This window comes from Dryas octopetala, chromosome 6 (genome assembly GCF_963921425.1).
Source record: "Dryas octopetala chromosome 6, drDryOcto1.1, whole genome shotgun sequence".
In the NCBI taxonomy this organism is placed as follows: domain Eukaryota; kingdom Viridiplantae; phylum Streptophyta; class Magnoliopsida; order Rosales; family Rosaceae; genus Dryas; species Dryas octopetala.
This window is the reverse complement of record NC_141371.1, coordinates 8802145-8820168: the sequence shown is the minus strand read 5'-3', so window position 1 is coordinate 8820168 and position 18024 is coordinate 8802145. Positions and strand designations below refer to the sequence as shown.

General features: G+C 36.4%; 2 protein-coding genes across 4 annotated transcripts; one reads left to right on the top strand and one right to left on the bottom strand.

Moving 5' to 3' along the window:
* Positions 1–4917: 4917 nt before the first annotated feature.
* LOC147282054 (uncharacterized) lies at positions 4918–6579 on the top strand. The gene has a single exon (XM_086247680.1). The coding sequence runs from the start codon at positions 5101–5103 to the stop codon at positions 5995–5997; it is 897 nt and encodes a 298-aa protein (XP_086103806.1). The 5' UTR covers positions 4918–5100; the 3' UTR covers positions 5998–6579.
* A 5524-nt stretch (positions 6580–12103) lies between these two features.
* LOC147282053 (alpha carbonic anhydrase 1) lies at positions 12104–15911 on the bottom strand. 3 transcript variants are annotated; one of them, XM_086247641.1, is made up of 7 exons: positions 15759–15911; positions 15449–15584; positions 14794–15005; positions 14025–14131; positions 13564–13666; positions 12610–12792; positions 12104–12364 (listed from the first exon to the last, which is right to left on the bottom strand). In XM_086247641.1, the coding sequence occupies exons 2-7, from the start codon at positions 15546–15548 to the stop codon at positions 12230–12232; spliced, it is 840 nt and encodes a 279-aa protein (XP_086103767.1). In that variant the 5' UTR covers positions 15549–15584; positions 15759–15911; the 3' UTR covers positions 12104–12229. The 3 variants fall into 3 exon arrangements, with proteins under 3 accessions (XP_086103767.1, XP_086103766.1, XP_086103768.1); XM_086247640.1 differs by having other exon boundaries at positions 15700–15907; XM_086247642.1 differs by lacking the exons at positions 12104–12364; positions 15759–15911 and adding an exon at positions 12409–12453 and having other exon boundaries at positions 15449–15752.
* Positions 15912–18024: the final 2113 nt, after the last annotated feature.

Below are 18024 nucleotides of genomic sequence, written 5' to 3'. Positions count from 1 at the left end.
AATGTGCACCTTATGGTCTCTCCGACTTCTCATGCCTTGGTTGCTGCTCACCGTGCTTCCCATCTCCATTTTGGTGGTAGTTCCTCAGCTCCTCCCACTGGCCAATTTCCCAATTCGAATGGTGGGCACTTCAATCCTGGTAGATTTGATAGGATAAATGACTAAATTCATGTGTATTTAAAGAAGAAACTTATAACTTAAAGGAATAAGATGAGAAGAAAATGGACTAATTCTATATAAGGGGAAACTTATCCCTTTCAATCCACCAAAAAATGGTGGGATTAGTGGGGATAAGTTTCCCCTCATAGCTAATCCATCTTCTTCCTTCATGTTAGAAGACATCATTCATCTTCTTCGTTGAATACACATATCACTATGGTGCGTAGGATAGGATTGGATTGATAAATGGTTAAATTCATGTGTATTCAAGGAAGAAGTTTCTAACTTGAAAGAATAAGATGTATTAAGATGAACTAATCATAAATGGAGACTTATCCATTCCAATCCCTCCAAAAATGGTGGGATTAAATAATTCATCTTCTTCCAATCTTCTTCTCATATTCTTCCTTTAAGTTAGAAGACACCTTTCATGTTCTTCCTTGAATACACATGAATTTAGCTATTTATCCTATGCACCAAACGAGGCCTAAGTGTTTAGATATAGTGTAGTAGTGTAGTATATTATTTGTCACTATACAGGCGTGATAAAGAAATTTATCAAATTGAATATGGGCAAGCATGCCTCAACCTTCTCTTAACTTATATATGAAATATTTAATTTCTTTTTTTAAAAGAAAAATTCAAGAAAATTTGTGTTAAACTTCCATATTCACTTAAGATTAAGGAAAGAAAAAAATTCTATCGTGATCCGCCACTAGTTTACAGACTACTCTTGGAGAAATTATTTTCTGTAACTGATACACTGCCAAATAGTGTAACCAATCCAACGTATTATAATATGAGTAGATGTTATTAATATTATACCTTACTAATATAAATATATCGTCCAATAATACTCTTACACGTTGGATTGGTTACACCACGTGACAATGTATCTGTTACGCCCAATAATTTTTACTAGTCTTGAGGAGTTTAAAACATAAGATTTATATTATTTAGAGAGAATAAGTTAGATGCTAAAACAATAGAGTTTGGACCAGACACGCTAATTCCACATAGAAAATTAAATGAAACGTAATCCGAACTCTATATTACTTTTACTTTTACTTTTTTTTTTTTTTTTTTTTTTTTAAGTATGTGGGTAAAAATTTACCAATTGCATTCTATCATTAGTGATAATTGGCACAGAAACTTATCATACGACTGCCCATCCACAGAAATTAGGGATTATTCTTACTATATATTTTCTTTTTGCCACTTTTGGTTCTTTTTCAAATTGTAACTGGCCAAAACATGGTGATTTGGAGAAAAATAATATTAGAGAAACTAATTATTATATTAGTTTTTCTTCATCAAGATGGTATAATAATGTTTTAGTTACAGTAAATAAATGAGGTCCATGGTAGATTCAATTATTGAATAAATTAATCATTACTAATTTACTATATTAGTTACTACTACTCTTTAGGACCTTTTTTTATATTCTTTTTAGCACCACTAAATCACTAGAAAATAAGGACATTGGCTCAAATAATTAACAGTGGGAAGGTATCTTCTAGCTCTTTAATATATATATAGCATTGAGGTATTATGGGAATGAGACAAATATGTATCTCCTATTATATAGTTTAGCCATTATTTTTCGGACAAGTGCATGTATGGTCTAGCTAGCTAGCTACATGGTCTATATATGACTAGCCATTATACTTGAAAGAAAAAAAAGCAACGAAAAGTAGTGTCACCCAATTTTGATATGGACCATCGGACACGGGTACACTAGTTTATGTTTCTTTATTATTATTTTATTTTTATAATTGTATATGTTGAATCATTTGCATGGCTAATTTAAGAAACCTATGTAAATATATAAATAATTATATAAAGAATAAGCGCAAGCCAACGAAATTGGTTAGTGAGTGTAAGACACTTCTTATGCGGTCAAAGGGGTTGAACCAAATTGGAATCCAAGTTTCTTAATTTTAAGGGTGGAATTAAACTCGTGCTTTTAGCTCACCTAGCAAAACAAATTATACCATCCATACTATAAAAACAATTTGTTTATTAAAAAGGTAACAGGATAGAATATGATTACGAGAATAATTATATTTCGTTGATATTTAAAGTCACTGTAATAATTACATTAATGTTAACAAAATTATGTGTTTAATTTATATCAACTCCCTCCACATTTTAACCGAGGGCTTGAACACTCTTGACAAATATTGTAATTGTTTTGTATAGTGATATATCAACATTTCACAAGTAATATATAAAAATAATAAATATTATTTTTGTAATGTAATTATTGATTTTAATTAATCAATAATTCGAGCCTTCAAACACTAGTTGTGAGTACTCGCAAATCTATCTACATAAAAGTGAATCGGACCATGTTATTTGTTTGATGAATATTGTCCTATTTTGTTCAAAAAGTCTTTCATCTGTCCTTATCAAATGAAAATAAAAATGTCACTAACTCGTTGTTCCTTATTTTTTGTAATTCATATCAATTTTGTGCATTCCTTGTTTTATTTTTGGAGAGTGCCATTAACATGCAACACCATAGATATAGTTGTTAGTTTGTTACCAAGCCATCAGTGTAATGTTGAAGCAATCTAACAATAATTGTGATTATTAATTCAGAACAATTACGGCGGTGTCACATATTTCCAAATAGCTCAATCTATCTGAGTTGGCATGGAGACGAGATATATATGAAACATATGGCACATCTGACTTGGATCATTCGAGCGGTTCAATAAAACATTGCAGCAAGTTGTCATGTAATACTATTCTCTCTTAATTAATTCCATTTGCTAGGCCCAGCACTTCTGTTTGTAAGATTTGGTCACCAATTCGGACTTGATACCTTCAATTATCTTTTTCTTGACATTTTTTTTCGTTTTGTTGTAATATCACTTGTCAATTAGTGGCGGATTCAAGATCCCTAACCCGAGAGGTCATGGTGTAAAAATTTTAAAAAAAAAATTGGACAATAATAACAATGAAAAATTGAACGATAGTAGTTTCATTCATAATTCATGATAAAACAATAATACTTGGGTGGGCAGGTGACCGGCGTCAGCTAGGGGTGTAAATGAACCAAGCCGAATACTACCGTGCTCAAGCTTGGCTTGTTTTAAATTTTTTGAACTTAAATTTGGCTTGGCTTGTTTCTTATACGAGCTGAGCTCGAAAATAAAGGTGGTTCAAGACTTCGTTCTTTGGCGTTCGGGGGGTCGCCCGACCCTCTTCCTCCCTTAGTGGATCTGCCACTGCGTGTCATGCTAATATATATATATAATGTTATTGATTCATTTATAAAAAAAATGCCTTATAAGATATTCCTTCGACAATCCCTTGACAAGATTGAATTAAAGGAATTTAGGCATTTATCTCAAACCACTTGGCAATTGGAAAAGTAGCCCAAGACCTTATAAACTACCATGCAAGACCTCACATTTTCAATGTGTGATTTTTCTCTCAATCCCTATGCACATCTAACATCACTCAAGCCTAACAAGTGGAGAACAATTCCTATTGGGTGTCGTGGGAGCACGTGTGGCTGTTTGTCTGCTTTGATACATTGAAGGAATCTAGGCATCTATCTCAAAACCAATTGGCAGTAGGAGGAGTAACTCAAAACCCTTATAAACTATTATGCAATGCCTTACATTTTCAATATGGGATCTTTCTCTCAACACGAATAATGGATATAAAATCATAGAGATTCTCGATATGTTGTAAAGTTGAATAATGGAGATGAGATCATAGAAATTTTTACGTGTTATGAGGCTAGACCCAGGGTCGGCTTTGAGATTCTAGAGTCCCAAGGCGATGAAATTAATTGGATCCCTCAACTCTTCATGAACATTATTGAAGTTTAATATAATAAGGAGTCTACAAAATATGGGAGCCCCTTAAGAAATCACCCCGTTCACCTATCCTAAAGCTGCCTTTGGCTAGATCATGGAGATGGAATCCTAGATCCCAATATCAAACGCAAATAGAAGAATTTCACAATTTGAGATCCAAATTCTTTATATTTTTTTTCAATTGGACTTTTTTGTTTATGAAAAAGTGAAATGACATTTTTGGTCCTTGTAGTATGTGTCATTTATCACTTTCGTTAGTTTGAAGTTTGATCATGTACTTTCATAATAATAATCGCAATAAAGTCTAAAACATTGAACCCGTCTATTTTGAAGACAAATATTGGACGGGGCACGCACTTGTTTGGATGTGCATGAGCATTATGGATATTTTCATCTTGAATAGACAAAGTTAACATGCGTTCCATGTCAAATTGTTGTCTTGAAAATAGACAAAGTTAGTAATTTGGACTTAATTGCAATCATTATTAAAGTATAAGATTAAAATTTTTAAAATAAAACTATGGAACGAAAGTTGAAAATAATTGAAATTACAGGGACAAAAAATGCAAATTTAACATCTGAAAAAAGCTTCGACCAAAAAAAATAAAAAACCTCAGAAAAAAGCTTGAATTTTAAGAGCCAAGCCTAGCCGAAACAAGAAAGCAAATATTAATTAATTAAAAGGTTAAAAGTTAAAACCAACGGAAAGGAGGCCATCAGCGAGTGCGTAAAGCAAATCTGCGTTTTGTACTATATATCTTCTTGCTTTCGTCTTATTTTGACGGAAAAATATCCTTTTTTCTTTTTTTTTTTCCCTCTCGAATTGGCCTTTTCTATGCCAAACGAAGCCACCGAGCACGAGTCAACAAGTTGAAAGCCACTCTAAAAATAAATATAAAGAAAAACCAAAAACCAAAATTTAAAAATAAAAATATTTCACATTTCTCCGTTTGGTTGGAGTTTCCATACGGAGAAGTAGAACTACTTTTATAAAACGCCTCCTCTTTCCACAACTTCTTCCTCAGCCTTCTCTCTCTCTCTCTCACAGAGATTTGCTTGCTCTTCATTTCTACTACCGTACAAGCTTCTTGAACGATCGATCGGTATGCCACAAGTCGATTTAGAAACCCTAGTTTCGGCGTGCGCGGGCGGCACAATGGACCGGAAAATCGCCTGCGAACCGCAGGCAGACGGCGGCCAGGACCGGCCGGAGGAGGAGGAAACCGACGAACCGGTCTTACCGCCGGATTTCCCGCCGGAGTCCTTCTGGCTCTCCAGAGACGCCGAGTACGACTGGTTCGACCGCAACGCCTTCTACGAGCGCAAGGACTCCACCAAAGGCAACTCCAACTCCACGAACTTGAACCCGAACTTGAATCCGAATCATCCGAACTCCGGTTCGAATTCGCAGCGGTTCTCCTTGAACTTGAAGTCCAAGGCTGCAATCATCGGCCTCCCGAAGCCACAGAAGCACAACTACGTCGACACCAAGAATCGGAGAAATTGCAAGGCCCGAAACATCCGGTTGTTTCCGAAACGGTCCGGATCGGTCGGGAAATCGGACGCTGCGATGATCGAGCCGTCGTCTCCCAAGGTCTCTTGTATGGGGAGGGTGAGATCGAAGAGGGACCGGAAGCGTCGGTTTCGGACTCGGCAGAGATCGTCCGAAACGTCGTCCATGGAAAAGGCCATCAAACCGGTCGAGAGACGAAAAACCGGATTTTTCGCCAGTTTTCGGGCGATGTTCCGGCACGGCGGCCGAGACAAAACGGCGCCGTTCGAGACCAGAGCGCAGTACAGGGAATCGCCTCCGAGAAATAGCAGCGTGACATCGAGAGCGCGTGGCAGGGATTCGGCGGCTTACGATTTGGACTCGCCTACCGATTCGCTCCCGAGATTCAGTGTGGATAGCGAACCGCCCAGTTTGGGAGGCATGAAGCGGTTCGTGTCGGGTCGAAGATCCGGGTCGTGGGTGGGTGAATCGGGTATCGACGTGGCGTAGAGTTGGTCTCTGCCGGAAATCGAGCTTTCTTGATCCAATGGCGATATCTGGGCCCCACAGTGAGCGATTAAGCGAGTGGTTTGCGGTCGTCATGGGTAGGCTATGTGGGACCCAAGCCTCCTGTTTAAATTGTCGTTGGGATGACGTCGCACGTTGAATAACGGTTTCCCTCCATCCGGGTTTTAGAGGTAAAAAGAATCAATACCACCTACCGTTTTTCTGCATTTCGTTTTTTGTTTTTGTTTTTTATATAATTTAGTTTTCGTTTTTAAATTCTCCACTTCATTAGAGGATGAGGTTTGTCAATATATATGTTTTGGGAGTGAGCAGTTGTAAATTTTCTTGTAATTTTGGGTAATAAAATTTGGAGAAAACCATATATTTTCCCCAATTTTAAAGAACTTGAAATAAATTTAGCTTAGTTTGGTGAATAATATAGAAGTGAGTCTTTATTGATATAAAAAATAATTACATGTTTAATTTTAAAGCAAATCCAATTCTAAATTGGAGTAGGCTGTTTTTATATTGGAAAAAGAAATATCATTAAGATATAATTAGTTGATAAATCTGATTTGGTTTCGACTTGTGAAGTATATAAATTTTACTTTAAGAATTTTTTAAGGCTAATTTCGACCTAGTAGACCAATATCTTGTGCCACTATCAATAATTGTGAAAAATTAATTGCTTTTTTTTTTTGGTTGTAATTTTATAGATTAAGACACCGGAAAGAACCAAACATGTGCCGTAAAGCATAGACCCACATGTGATGCGAGTGGCTTTAGTGGGAGATATTTCGCCTACCACATTAGAAAATTAGAAATGGAGTTGTCTTACTTACTTTTTCTACTCCAAATAAAGTTCCTTTTAATATGGTAGGTAATACGGGGTCAATCTAAAGGAGGGGTAGGGTAACCCGTAACCCTTTAGAAGAAAAATATATACTATTATTGTGAAACCTATAATCAAGAAATTAAATTTTAGATTTCGAAAAAATTTTAAAAGAATTTCGATTCCGTTGAAAATTTAGACTAAAATAATTGAAACTTTTAATAAAATTTTAACAATTTCAATTCAGTAATATTTCGAAACCTTAAAAAAACAAAAAATTTCATGCCTACAATTACCCTTTTTTAACTAAAAGGCACAACGCCAATGCAATTACATCATCATTAAATGAAGTAACATTATGTGAGAGAAATTTTGGCGCGAGTCTCACACAAAATCATCATACAAAAATGTGTTTATCATATAGAGACTTGTAACATTAATGGAGTATTTGTAGCGCTTATAGACTCGTAGTGGTGGCAAGAGTTGCCTATAGTTGACGTGCTTGCTCTCTTTTAAACTCTAAGAAAATGATTCCACATATTTGTTTATAATGAATCTCTGAGTATGCCTACCTTATGTTTTAATTTATTTTTAAAAAAAGTGTGACGGTGTTCCTTCTTAAGTGACATCTTTACTAATGACATGGTAACCTCGTTGTTGCATTTCTATAGATATCACTACTCTTATTATATGAGAAAAGCTTCGGTAGGTCGGGCATATACATTTTATATATTTATCTCTTCCATTACATAATATGTAATGTAATAAAAGGAATATAATTATAAAAATATATACTATGCATACGCAAGTCTCATACAAGTTTTTCTCCCTATTATATACCATGAATTAAAGGTTAAAAAATTGATTATTTTAGAATGAAAAAGGGACCAGGTCATGTGTGCATCATCCAGTCGTTGAATTGGAGTCGATCTGGTCATCTATGACCTGGACATGCATTGTTGACTCTGAATTTGGTGGATCCATTCGTTATGTGAACCATTTAGTAGACTATTGACTACATGATCACTATCATTGAAATGTCCGCATTTTGCCAATTGTATTAAAAGAGATGTGCCATGAAAAGTTGATCCCAAAACTAATTAAAAATTAACCTCTTCACACTCGTTTCACTCACCATCCTCAAGTCCTTGACCAATGCTTGCATTCGGTTCCTTTTATTCTTTGTTACATTTAAGATCCTTAAAATTGAACTTTTCATCTATTCTAATCCTAAAATGTCATTTTATTCTCTCTTACCATTTGAGCTAACTTCAAAAAATTGATCCGCAAATATTTGTTCGGAAAGAAATTCATTAATAGGCTTCATAATCCAATTCCCTTTTTAAACAAAACCATATCCTTAAGGCAAGCAATTACTTGTCTATACAATGAGTAGCTCTGTCTTTTCCATTCTACTAAGTTATTTGTTCAATATGTTCAATGCATTGCATTGGACTCTAATAAAAACATCTGTGAATTATCTTTAATGAAAAATATCTAATTGTCATTAGACTCCAACGACGTATAAAAAATTTGCTCACCTTAGCTACCGGGTTCTAAAATACCTTGTCAGTTTGTCCACGAACTTTTCCAGTTTATTTTATATTTTGGAAGCAGGTTCACTGATTAATAGGTGATCGAATCCAGTTGCTAAATCATGTGACTAATTTAGGGCGGATACTGCGGAGAAGAATGAAGCAAGTCGTTGTCAGCTTGATGAACCACCCAATTAGTCGTTTATGTCCATCAGTAATCTTGTTATGCAATATTCAAATTGAAAAAGAAAGTCATCGACCCAATAATACATCCACCCCAATTGTTATCTAGCATACGTTTCATGCATAAATTAATGCATTTATATGAGGTGGGATTCCTTCACATTGATATATGTTTATAGGGAAAATGTTAGCAAAAGATTATAATTATACCCCTATTTTTAGTTAAGGATCTCCGTTTTCACTTTACTTCAATCAAGAACTATTATTTTTCAACTGCTTCAATCAAGAATATTCCGTTAATTCTGTCAAAATTTCTGTTAAAATTGATCACGTGAGGGTCACGTGACCAATTTATAAGGACAAAAAAGTCTTTTCTCATAAAAAAAATTATAAAAAATTTAAAAGCAAAAAAAAAATTCCCTCCATCTCCCGCAGCCCAATCCCACCCCGTCCCTCCCAATATCATTTTTCGCCACCCAGCCCCACCAAACATTCCCCTGCATAGAAACTTGTTTTCCTTATACAACATTTTTCGCCACGCAGAGAAAGAAAATTCTCTGCGTATGTCCAAATTAAAAATGCACCAGTTCCAATGAACTCTAATGTCAGGCTTAAACCACACATTAATTTTCCCTCTACAAATTTATATCCTAAATTATAAAACTAGCCTGTTGTGTAAACTAGGGGTGGGTCGGTGTCGGTAACCGAACCGCCAGCCACATACCGTCGACCGACCGACAAGGGTCGAAATGGGCAAAACGCCAACCGCTGCCGCCACCGACTCTGTCGGTGAACCGACTGTCGGTGAAACCGCAAGTGACGGTCGGATCGGTTCGAAATGGATCCAAACCGACCAGCTTTCTGTTTGGGTGTGGCTGTGCTTGGTGTGGCTGTGCGATGGTTGCAGGACTTGCAGGTTGAAGAAGAAGAAGAAGCTGCAGCGGCATCTGAGGTTGTCCATCGCGGCGACGGCATCTGAGGTCGTCCATCGCAGCGGCGAGGTTGCAGCAGTCGAAAAAGAAAGGTCGTCCATCTCGGCGGCGAGGTTGCAGGTTGAAGAAGAAGAAGAAGTTGCTGCGCGCCAGAAACTAGGAGAGGAAAAAAAAGAGAAACCAGGAGAGGAGAAGAAGAAAAAGAAGCTGCTTGCTGCCAGAAACCAAGAGAGAAGAAGAAGATGAAGAAGGGTCGGTCGGTGCGGTTTACCGACGGTGAGGGGGTTTAGAAGCCGCCTCCGCCTCCGCCCCCTGTCGGATCGGTTAGAAAACCGCAACCAATGCGTCGGCTCTCGTCGGAGCGGTTGCTGGGCGGATCGGTCGCGTCGATTTTCGGGTGCGGTTCGGTTATAGCGGTTTTCCGACCCACCCCTAGTGTAAACACAAATTACTTAACATTAATGAGACAGATAAAGAAATTCAAAATCTTAAATTCATGGATAATTTAACTTAGTTGATCACACTACTAATTATGTTGTGTGTCTCCTCTCCCTCTCTAGCTCACTTTGACAGAAACGAAAGCAGAACTGCAAGCATGAACAAGAAAGATTGTAACACGATATTACCATTAACCACTTCACCAAATTTAGAGAATGATTCATTAAGTTTCTCAGACGTGGTTCTCTTGTTAAGCCCTGCAAGCACATATACGAAAAATGATATCATCAAGCATAGTCATGCCCCCTCCAATAACCCAAAATTTTGTATAAGGAAAACAAGTTTCTCTGGGTGGGTTTGACTGGGTTTTGCGACGGGGCCGGGGCTGGGTTGGGGTGGTGGAGCTGGATGGGGCCAGCGCTGGGACAAGTGGGGGAGGGGGGAGGGATAATGATGGTATAAGGGGAGGATGGGGTGGGGATAGGTGACTGTGACGGGGAAGGGGAACTGGTTGGGGGGCAGAGAGAAAGAGAAAGATAAGAGAGGCAGAGATATAAGAGAAAGAAAAAGGGAGGGGAGGGGAGGGGAGGGGAGGGGCGGGGTGGGGCTGGGCTGGGTGAGAGGAATGTTGGGTAGGGGGTGGCGAGGGTGGGAGATGGAGGGAATTTTGTTTTGTTTTTAAATTTATTTAGTTTTGTTTTTTTTCTAATTTTTTTTAAGAGAAAAGACTTTTTTGCCCTTATAAATTGGTCACGTGACCCTCACGTGCTCAATTTTAATAGAAGTTTTGACAGAATTGACGGAATATCTTTGATTGAAGCACTTGAAAAATAATAGTCCTTAATTGAAATAAAGTGAAAACGAGATATTCAACTGAAAATAGAGGTATAATTATAGTTCTTTTGCTAATATTTTCCCTCTGTTTATATGTTGTCATACTCTCCATCTAAACTATTAACTTGGTGAATTTTTTAAAATAAATTTACATTGACAATTTGACAACATATATAATATATCCGAGTGTCTTAATGTATGTTAATTATATTATTATATATACAGACCCTTTCTATTGAGAAATCTCTCATTTAACAATAAATAAGAGATCTCTTGTGGGGCCCACTCTATAGTATTTTGATGATCGGAACCATCTACATTCTAAGTCTCCATTGAATGATCATCTTTGTAAAAAATTAGTTAAAACGAAAACCATTTACTCATTTGATTAAATGGTCATCATTTCAAATGTTTATAAAAAATATTTTGGTCATCTATTTATTTGATCAAAGTAAGATAGCTTAGTGGTTTCCAATTTGTCTAATTTTTTGCAAGAATGATTTTTGAATAAAGACTTATAAAATAGATAGTTTGGATTGTTGAAATACAATATAGAGTGGTCCCATGAGGGATCCCTTAAATAAAATTATTTGAGGAATCCCTCAATAGAAGGGATCTGATTATATATATACATGCCTCTTCCATAGATGGATTTCTTAAATAAGCTTATTTAAGGGATCTCTTGTGGAGTCCACTTCACATTGTATTTTGATAATCGAAACCGTCTATTTTTTTTTTTTGTCTCAATTGAAGGATCGTCCTTGCAAAAAATTAGGTTAATCGGAAATCATTTAACCATTAATTAAAATTCAAATGTTTATCGAAAATATTTGGTTTGTCTATTTATTTGATCAAAGTTTGATAGTTGTGATTTCCAATTTGTCTAATTTTTTGTAAAGATAAACTTTGAATACAGACTTAAAAAATAGATGGTTCGAATTGTTGAAATACTATATGAAGTGGACTTCATGAGAGATTCCGTATATAAAATTATTTGAGAGGTCCCTCAATGGAAAGGGCCTATATATACACATTACTATATGTATATATTGTGAAAAATTCTCTAGAATGAATAATCATGTCGATTTGATTGGCGGAGGAGGTAAATTGATCGGGTTGCACAATTTACCTATTGGGATCAATCGACAATTTAAGTTTGTCAGTTTTTATTTTTTATTCAATCTCAACAAGGTTAATTAATTTAAGGTCCATAATTATTTTTTATCCTAAACCCTGGAATTATAGCTTAGAACTTCCTTCTAAGTGTTTAACTCTCAAATTTTGGGTACCTTAATTGTCTAAAATATTTAAAACTTAAAATCTAAGTGATAAATAGACACAGAATGATTATCATGTGCAGAGTGGTTAACCGCTCTAGAGACAACAAGTTAGAAAAAGACATAGGCAAACTTTTGTTTTCCAAACTCAAAATTTTCATTGATCACTTATGGCACACACTGATGTGAAAATGTTGAGTACGTTTATTGCTTACGACTCTCATCGTAGAGCTCGATCTTGCGTCCATTGAGAGGCTGCAGTGGTCTTGAATTATTCTTGTAAGCTGCTCCCAATGGTGCTTTTATGGCCTTAATCTGTTCTTTGGAAATGGACCTCACCTGCACCATGCATATATATATATATATATATATATGTTCATTTCACATTATTTGTCAAACTATACGTCATAGGGGCGTAGAGGTCTTCTCTGGAATCAGATTCAAATGTGTAGAATTACGGGATGTGAGAGAGCGTTCACATCTCCATTAATATATATCATATTAGAAAGAATTCTAGAGGTGTGTGGATTTTAGATATTTTGTCCAAGTAAGAATGAGTGAAATGAGTAATGAATTATATATACCTTTCCAAGAACGTTCCAGATGACATTCTCAGTGCATGGAGGAACGGTGAGAGAGCCAATATATCTGTAGTATTTGTGAGTCCTCTTCTGTAAGTACTTAATTTCTATGATTCCAAGAGGAATATGAGCATCCTCAGTGCTTCCACTCGCCTCCCTGGACAGCTCAACTACCTCCTCCTTAATCTGCATAATGAATTCATATAATTTAGTAATAAATATCAAATTATTCTCAACTATATATCTTGGTACTCTCAACTATCTTTTATTAAATTAAATTGGCATTCTAATAGAATGACAATTTCATAGTCTGAGAATGAGTAATCTCGTTTTCCCAAAATAATAAGGTATACCATATTTGAAAAAAAAAAAGAAAAAAAAAAGTGAAATACACATCCCCACATTAGAGAGGTGAGGAATGTCGATCAATTCCATTTCCTACAACCTCGAACTCTAAGTCCGGTACTTTGAATTTGAATCTTGTGCGCCAAACTTCTACCACAAGCTCTAGACATTGACCAATGTTTGGCCGAAGACTTCGGCCAAAGGTTGAGTCATAATCTCAAGCACCAAACTCCAAGCACTAAACATTGATTAATTCGGACACTAAATTTTAAGTCCTGAACTTCAAATTTTGGGCTCTAAACCCTAGCTCCGAACAATGTTTCAACCCCAAATCCTAAATTGGGGAGACCCCAAGCTCTGCAGCTTGAGCCCCGAGCCTTGACCTGAAGCCCAACCCCCAAAATCGGACCCTAGGCTCGAAGCCCGATGCAATGAGCCTCAGAGTTGGACCCCAAACTCGAGCTAAAGGCCTTGAGCCCAAGACTTGAACCTCAATCCTAGACAAGAACCTCGAGCCCCAGACCTTAAGTCCCGAATTGGCACCGAAACATGGAATTGGATCTTGAGGCCCGAACAATAGATTGGACAAATACATGTTAGGGGAAACTCTACCTTCTTAAGGAGAACATCATCCTTGCCGAGTTGGAAGAGAATTGCCACAACTGAGAGGCTTTGATCATCTGCCTGGTGAACTAGATGAAGCTCGGTTGAATATCTGTAGCAGTTAATAATGAAATATGCCCATTAGCTTTGCAGCTTAATTTGCTCAAAAGTTACAAGAATGAAAGCGTACTTTTCCAAGGCATGGCTAAGATTTCATCTCATTTTGTAAAGATTGTCACATATGGCCTTAAATTGTTGGGCTGCCTTCATAAAATTAATGGTCTTGCTCTAACCCCACCAGGCTGTGCAACACAACCTGAATTGGGGCTCAGAATTGAGTTCCAAATTAAGCCAATGAAACACTCTTTAATTTGTGCATGCTTCTTTGCAATTTCAAGTGTCACCCAATTTAGATAGAACTTATTAGATGAAGATTATATTAGACAGAGAGACACAGAAAGAGCACATACTGGACACCATTAAGGCGGTGCTCAGAGGGAGAATGCCAGTGCATCTGCTTCAAGGTGTAGTTCTTACCATCCACAACCAATGTTCCCAAAACTTTATCGAAATGCACCTGCAAAAAAAAAATAAAAAATAAGAAGGAAAAAGAAAAGCAGATACAAAGTTGGTCACTAAATCCCTTCCAAAATGTTGAGCTTTATGGCTTAAGCAATAATGCTGCTGTTATCAAATAAAGAGATTGTTTAGTGGGATAGTCGTGTCATGTGTATGGTATGATATCGATTTATATATTGACATGTATTCTTATTTCAACTAAAATTTATAGTTTTTTTAAAACAAATAGAACACATAGCGCCATAGACTGAGTGGTCATACCATACATGTAGTATCACTTTCTCCATTCAAGACTTTTTCTATAAAATAATATGTTAGTAGGCATGCCAATATTTTACTTATTATAAATAATATGAGATGGCTCAAAATGGATCCAAATTAAGTAAATGAAGTATTGTCAAATCATTTGATAAACAATATAACACTTTAACTCTAACTTTTTCATATGAGACTTATGGATGAGCCACATATGTTACATTGTATGAGCATATATGATCTCACTTTAGTAAGACCCACAGTTTATATGGTGGGATTAATCACGTGCTTGTTGTGAGACCGAAATTATATATATGATCATCTCATACAAAAATTTCTCTTAAAATTATTCCATATATATATATATATATGTAGAAGAATTGAAGTTGAAGAACACAAATTTACCCCAAGGTTAAAGCCGTTGTTAAACAATGTGGCATTTGTAGCACCGTAGTGTCTGCTTAATGGCTCTAAGTTGTTGTTGTAGAACACATTCTTCTTTCTGATGTCCACAGGAGATTGCTTCTTCCCATTACACGCTGAGAAATATGGGCTCAAGCTTGCCCATTTGTTAGGCCCAGTCGCCCCCGAGTACGTAAACATAGGTGAATTCAGGTCTGGTGGTGGTGGATCCATCAATTTCCAACACATAAAAAATAGATTAATTAGCAATAATTAAATTCAACCATTATATTTCCAAGAATTAAACAAGACCAAATATATTGGTTGTTCTGGTTTTTATGGCAATGCAGACATAGTGAGAGAGAAAAAAAATGTATATATAGTAATTTTTTTTTTATTAATGGACTAACATCCATCAGTTTTGAACTCAGAATCTACTTCAAGACTAAGTGTCATCTATTAGACCAAATGATCATTGACATATATATATGGTATATGATAATTAAATTAGTGGCTGTCACTCATTGTTAACGGACTCTAAATTTCTGTTGCAAACTAAATCCGTAAATTCTGACCTATTTCTCCATAATATTAAAGAGGTCTCAAGTGTGTTTGAGAGAGAGAGAGAGAGAGAGAGAGAGAGAGAGAGAGGTCATACTTGGTAAGACAGGGGAATTAGCTGAAGTGCCAACAAGCAGCTGCAATGCTACAACAACAAGAAGGATGAAGAAGGGAATTCTAGCAGCAGCAGACTCCATTTTTAATTGCTAAAGCAGCAGCAGCAGCAGCGTAATCTGATCAATTCAATCCACAATGAGCTCCTAATTAATTCCCCTTCACTTGTTAAGTAAAACAAAGAGGGTAATTAATCGGGGATTGCATAAGTTTTATTAATTGGTTTATATAAACCTTTATATAATTAAATTCTTGTATGGAACTCTATCAGCTTGTGGTTGTGGTATACGTACCTAATAGGCCACATACTTTTGCTCTCTGCTAACTGTAGACCACTCTGCTATATATAGCCGTTATTTCTCGACACTCTTGGAGCACCTTAAGCTTTCATGCATGTCTTCATCTATTTGTAGACTTGCTGCTGCCTCCTCATATTCCATATTCTCAGCATTATCTGCCTTTTTTTCTGTCATGCACATATAACTAGTTTAGTCCTTGATTAAAGAGGTTCATTTTATCTCTGTTTTGATATGAATTTTGCTATAGGGCCCTTGGATATTGGTGAAAGTGTAAAGGCAGCCCTTCCACCCTTTTCGATAATGGGTTCTTTTTAATTTTGTCTATCTTTTTGTTACATTAAAAGGAATCAAACTATTGACCTATCAAAATCCTATTTCATTATTCACCTTTCAACTGTGGGTTTAAAACACTGTTCAACATTTATGTCCACTTCAAGGTTGATGCCTTTTGGTGCTACACAACAGAAGAGCATAGTTTATTAGGGACCACATTGAAAAAAAAAAAAAAAGTTTGGACCATTCATTGTGTTTGTTTACCAATCCACCTGGGAAGGAGGCACAAATAACAATAAGGTGATAGAAAGATGATGGTCCAATTTAACACCATTGAAAATGAGTTCATTGCATGGTCTAAAGTGGTTTTTGCATACGTACAATTTTATAGCACTTTCTAAAGAAACCCTTCAGAATTTAATGGGCTTTTTATGGAATTAAAATAAACTTGGATTCTGAGACGGCAACATTCCAACTTTTGTTATGAGTGTGGGGTGAAATGCTCTACCACTAGGCTAGTAGCCCATAAGCCTTTGAACTCACTTTCAGCCTAAAGAAAGCCTTTGAAATATGCATATGCGTAGTACCAACCTGGTAAAATATAATTTTCTAAAAGAAAAAAAAATTTGTAAAATATATGCTGAAAAGTTCCTTCAACCAAATAAATAAATGAAAAACAGAAAAAGCAAGGAAAACCAGCAACACATAATGTGAGCTTTTCTATGGAAGATGAGCACAACAAGACAGTCATTGGCCACAGGAGGATCAGAAAAAGCAAGAAAATAAAGCAATAGCCCATGTCACATTCGTGGACCACCATTACCAGCACACATGATCTAACATAAACGGAATGGCGGGAGCACCACCAGAAGCATCTTGACCAATACAGTGTTTTTGCATCATTCATACCATAATCATTTACCAGACTTCATCACTTCTTATCAGTCCTGACATCGATGTTGGAGACTCCGAAATCCCAAAGTGGCATGGCAATTGTAATTCACGAGGCCAATATAGGTCAAGCATAAAAGCCGACTCACTAATCTTTCAGCTATTCAAACGCGTAATCCATTAGGAAATGGCAAAAAGTTTAGGCATCCGTTCTAAGACTATGTTAGACAACCATTGAATTCCGAATTCTTAAACTGTCAGGGAATGGACTAACAATATATATCAAACTAGTAATCATTGACTTATTTTAGTTCATTGACATTAAATTCATCATGGAATTAAGCAAAACAAAAGGGAGCAAGTTAATTCAAAAGGTGATTGCTGTTCTTGGTGTGAAGGACCAGGAATTGAATTAAGAAGTTTGAGATTTAATTTAATAAAAGAAAGCTACTTCTTCCAATGAACAAAATTAATGTCACTCTTACATCTCTATTTCTACTCCAAATTTCATGTATAAGGTACATTGCTAGGAGATTAGTAACTGAGTAGTTGAATAATACATGCATCAAGGATTAGGAAGAGCCAATTAAGGCTTAATTGGTTTATTTATTTTTCTTGGGTGTGTAAATTCTTATCCATATGACAACCTCACCACCCTCTAAAGAAATGCACAGAGGAGGACCATTTCATTGTTCCCTTGACAGGTTAACCCACATAAGCCTACAAAACTTAGAACCTAACAAAGCAAAAATTCTAAGGATATTCCCCCATACAAACAGTTATCCTCATACCCCTTTCCCTTCAGCTTTATTCTTCAGGGACAAATACTACCTCCCCCTGCTCTCATGGTTTGGTTTCTAATGGATGGGGTCCCCCAACAGTCACCAATGCCAAACTATGACCACATGGGGTGCTGGTGATGGGTTTCTGGTCCCCTGTCCAAATTAAAGGCCCTGTCCTTTGGTTCTGGAGTATTCTGTTCTTTTGTCCAAACAGGCCACTAACCTTTTATTTAAATGTAACATGAACATGAACATTCAACATTCCATAATAGATGCACCCTCAATAGACCTTATCTATTTCCCTCTAAAATCTT